Here is a 5,292-nt window from a genome sequence, read left to right on the forward strand (position 1 = left end):
TAGTTCATCACATGAACACAGAAGCCTCTTACCAGACAGATGTGAGAGGTGCCTACTTTATGATAAACCTGTCAGCGGCACAGCGAACTGCTGTTGTAGCACGGCACAGCTGAAGGATTAATACTGAGCCATACACTCACACTCACACACACAAACAAACACACACATGCTCACATACACACACACAAACACAGAGCCTCTGATTCACACAAAGCAGGGTTACAGACGCACGTAAACACACACACATTTTCTGTGATTTATCTACGGAGTACAGAGTTGCATTCAGGTGAACACACACACACACACACACACACACACACACACACACACACACACACACACACACAGACACACACACACACACACACACACACACACACAAACACACACATACACATAACACACACACACACACACACACACACACACACACACACACACACACACACACACAGCAGGAGCAGTACCACAGGAGGTCGTGCTTTAAGGCCATGTGGGGACAGTGTGTCCCTTCTGCACTGCCCTCCGTGTTAATCACAGGAAACACTGATAACCTGATCTTGCTCTCCATTGAATTTCCTATGCAGCTTTAGCCAGCTTAGTTGGTTGCTGTTGTTTATGTATAGCTCATTTGTGACATCAAATATTGATAAACTGATATTACCTAAATTAAATCGACATAAAACCAAACAAAAAATATCCAATGAATGAACCCAATATTAAACCAAACAAGAAAGAAAAAACAGTTGCTTCATTTATAATAAAAACAAAAATTAAAACATGAGAGTGGGGCTGGGGGCTTACTGATCATGCCTGAAGCTGTGATTGGTAGATAGTTAACCACTAACTTGTTGCACTCCTTCCTCTCTCCCAATAGGAGCAGGTCCACACTGGCGTTATTTCCTGGTGATCACTGTCCCTGTGTTAGGTGTCTAGGGGCACCAGGACATAACACCCTGGTATGATGGCGCTCATGGCACTCAGCTGGGCATCACCAGCGGGTTAATAGCAGTGCCAGTGTGGGCATATATTAATACCCTTCAGAGGGCAGCTGAGGCCAGTGTGTGCAGGAGTCATGTCGGAGGTTGCTGCTGCAGCAAAATGCAGCGTGACTAGTCTAGTGACAAACACATCCAGAATTGAAGCGCTCTTCTTTGGATATAAATGATCTCTCCCTCTTCTCTCATTCTCTCTCTCTCTCTCTCTCTCCCTCTCTCTCTCTCTCTCTCCCTCCCTCTCCTCTCTCTCTCTCTCCTCTCCCCTGTACCTTGCCCTCCAAACCATCAAACAGTGCTTCAGAGATGGTGGAAGGGTGGATAGGAGGGACCTTTTTCGTATGAGCATGTTGTTTTCACCCCACCCACCGACATACACACACACAGACTGTCACACACACACACACACACACACACACACACACACACACACACAGACTGTCACACACACACACACACACACACAGACTGTCACACACACACACACACACACACACACACACACACACACACACAGACACACACACACACACACACAGACTGTCACACACACACACACACACACACACACACATACACAGGCATACACACACACACACACACACACACACACACACACACACACATAGACACACACACTACTCTATAATCTTTTCACTAAACAATCACACAAAACACAAAACACCACAGATTAACTGTCATTTACCTATTCTTCCCTGGTTTTGTCTGGTTATGGTTGTGTGTGTGTGTGTGTGTGTGTGTGTGTGTTAGATGACGTGCTGGCACGTGATTCTGGAGAGTGTGTGATCTGTCTGGAGGAGTTGCAGCAGGGAGATACCATTGCTAGACTTCCCTGCCTCTGCATCTACCATAAAAGGTTAGATCTGTGTCTCTGTTATAGTATGTGCTGATTCCTATTCTTTTGGTGCATAGACTCTAATAGATAGACTCTGATTCTTACTAGTATAAAGTAGACCCTGAATAAGTCTTGATTCTCACTAGTATAGACTTTAAAATAGTTTATATGTTGTATAGACTACATGCCTCCTAAATGCCTCCTTTAGACTCTAAATCAGACCTTCTGATTCTCAATTGTATAGACTCTAAATGACTCATTTTGAGTCTAAGTTGTATAGACTCTAAATGACTCCTGATTTTTAGCTGTATGGACTCTACGTAAATTACTCATTTTGAGTCAAATTGTATAGACTGTAAATGACTCCTTTTGAATCTCAGCTGTATAGACTCTAAATAACTCCCTCTGAGTCTCAATTGTATAGACTCTAAATGACTCATTTTGAGTCTAAGTTGTATGGACTCTAAATTACTCATTTTGAGTCTAAGTTGTATGGACTCTAAATGACTCCTTCTGATTCTCAGCTGTATAGACTCCTGGTTTGAAATCAACCGGTCCTGTCCAGAGCATCCATCTGACTGACTGACTTGCCGTCTAGTCGAGCTGCTGCAGGTTAAGGTGGGAAGACAGAAAACAACATGCCGACACCCTTAGCACCAACACACAGAAAACCCCATGCTAACACACCTCACACCCAACACACACAACACTGCATACACTGTGGCCGTGCACATAGCATAGCACCTGTTAATTACTCGCAATTAATAGCACTATTTCCTGAAAGCTGTTAAACACTGAGACACCAGCTCTTCATATGCAGACAATATGTTATATCTTTGGTGATGCTACATGAAAAGAAGTCTGAAGTACATGAAGGCTTGGCAGGATTTAATCTTAAACTGGAAAAAAGTGTTGTATTAGAGTTGTATTTATGTTCTGTCAAACCAACCATACGTATAATTGTGCTGCAACGTTTTGAGCCTGCTCGGTCTTCCTCAGGCAAAAGGAAGCCAGAGGAAGACCCAGTATGGTCAAAACATTGCAGAACAATAAACATATGGGGAAATAGCGTGCGGGCACCTCATTCTTTTAGAATGTTCTAAATAAGCCTTGAATAAGCTAGAATGCTCTAAATAAGCTCTAGACTGTTCTAAATAAGCTTTAAATAAGCTCTAGAATGTTCTAAATAAGCTTAAGTTGTGTCCAGACCCTTTGCACCTCACTGGAGGGGATGTGCACACTGTCACTACTGTCAAACCAGCCACACATTCCAGTTGTTGTTACTGTTTAAAAAGGATTTGTGAGTTTCTAATGGTTACTTCAGTTAATTATGCGTGTAGTCATAGTGATGAATTTAGTGGAAAAATGTAACCCTGATATGAGTCTTTTTTTTTCTTTTGCATCTTTCTTTGTCTTCTCACATCTATGTGTCACTTCCTGTTTTCACCTCTGCCTATATGTGTGTGTGTGTTGCGCGCGCGTGTTGGCGTTTGTTTGTGTGTGTGTGCATCTGACTGTCTGTATCCTTCTCCCTCTGTCTTCTCTCCATCCATGTGTCTCTCATTCAATGCCTCCTTTTTGGGGGCGTCTCTCTTCCTCTGTCCGCGTCTCCTTGCTTGTCTCTGTGTGTCTGTCTCTACCGTCAGGTTGCCTCCTGAACACCCCCCACCCCCCGGATATCCCCGGACACTGAACTGAGAACCAAATGACAACAAAAGATGACGAAAGAAGAGAAGAGAAGAAAACAATCACTCTATCCACTGACAGATCAGCCTTCTTCCAAAGGATTCATTGCAAAATACACCACATGATAATAATAATAATAATGATGATGATAATAATAATGATAATTATAATAATAATAATAATAATAATAATAATAATAATAATTAGAGTAAATACTATCAACTGCATTGTCAGCCCCAAAAATCCCTTGTTGCCCCACCCACAGATACAACGCATTGGGCATCACTTTGCCCCATTCCCCACCACAAGCAGTGTGTGTGTGTGTGTGTGTGTGTGTGTATTGGCTGGGGTTTGTTGCTGTCTGAGATGTTTTGATGTCAGCTCCTACATGTTTTAGGGGCAGTAAACATCTCAGTATAGACTCACCATGTGTGTGTGTGTGTGTGGCTGAGTGGTAGTGGGAGTTGCCCTATGAGCGTGTAGCTCCAGACTTTAGGGATAAATCATAGAACATGTCTAAATGTTTACGGTCCGCATGCCTCATGTGTGACTGATTGGTGTTTGTGTGTGGGACAGTTATGTGTGTGTGCGTGTGTGTGTGCTTCAGTTGTGTAACTGTGATGTAGATATGGGTGTGTATTCCTGCTGTGTAACTGAGGTGTGTGTGTGTGTGTTTCTCCTCATGGTTGAATACTTCTTTCACCTACTAGGAGTTCTGAGACTTGCGAGACACTGGCCATCATATTTTCTCTCTGTAAAGGCCTACAGTGCGATGTGTGCTGTGTATGTGTGTGTGTGTGTGCGTGTGTGTGTGTGTATGTGAGTGTGTGTGACAGACAGAAATACCTGCAAGGAATTGTTTGTGTGGGGTTATAATGAGTGGATGGAAAAACTGATGAGGTGATGTTACTGTGACAGTAACACTGAGAGACAAGCAGCTCTTTCTCTGGACTCGATGAATCTCAACCGTGTGCTGTTGTCTGCAGAAATACTGGTGTAACAAAAAACACACACAAACACAGACATACACACACACACACACACATACAGAGACACAGCCATAGTCAGAAGAGGTTCTTGTGCAGGAGATGAGAATGAAAGGCTCCTCTGTCTTTTGGTGGAAAAACCTGGACAATCCCCCATAAACACACACACACACACACACACACATACACATACACACACAGACGCACACAAACATTTGCTCAAATAAAAGACTGAGAATAAAAAAAGAATATGTGTGAGGACCTGGTGAGTGGGTGGAGTTTAAAGTCTCCACACCCTCCTCCCATGCTCCTCCCCTTCTATCTGTCATGTTTGTATGTTACTTTGTTTTATTTTTTATTTATGTTTGTTTTTTTTTTCTTCCAAGGCTGTGATTGGACGCTTGTGTTAGGGAGTAAATGTACCCGTGAGATCTCCATGTACAGTCTGTGGAAGGAGTCCTAAATGAAAATGACAGACACAGTAATAATAAAAAAAAAAGACTGAAGAACAACTCTCTCGCTGTGTGTGCATGTGTTTGAGTGTGTGTGCGTGTGTCTGTGTGTATCCATGCATATTTTTACAGTCAAGGTGGTCCCTCTGTTGTTTGGATCTTGTCTCTTGCTGTGTTTAGAAATGCGACAAATGTGAGGAGTCCCAGCAGCAGCAGCCTCATGTGCTAAAAGGGAGCTAACAATGTAAGTGCTTAATGGGCAAAAGCCCATCTCATCTAAAAACAGTTGAAGTCTATTTTCGGTCACAGGCAGCAGG

General features: G+C 43.0%; 1 protein-coding gene across 1 annotated transcript in view; it reads left to right on the plus strand.

Moving 5' to 3' along the window:
• znrf1 (zinc and ring finger 1) overlaps window positions 1–5,035 on the plus strand; it is a 25,059-nt gene extending 20,024 nt beyond the window's left edge. Inside the window, exons 3-5 of the mRNA XM_048256942.1 lie at window positions 1,767–1,872; window positions 2,376–2,469; window positions 3,498–5,035. Of these exons, the coding sequence (XP_048112899.1) occupies window positions 1,767–1,872; window positions 2,376–2,433 (164 nt within the window). The 3' untranslated portion in view covers window positions 2,434–2,469; window positions 3,498–5,035. The remainder of the gene's footprint in view (window positions 1–1,766; window positions 1,873–2,375; window positions 2,470–3,497) is intronic.
• Window positions 5,036–5,292: the final 257 nt, after the last annotated feature.

The sequence above is a fragment of the Alosa alosa genome, chromosome 11 (genome assembly GCF_017589495.1).
Source record: "Alosa alosa isolate M-15738 ecotype Scorff River chromosome 11, AALO_Geno_1.1, whole genome shotgun sequence".
Classification (NCBI taxonomy): Eukaryota; Metazoa; Chordata; class Actinopteri; order Clupeiformes; family Clupeidae; genus Alosa; species Alosa alosa.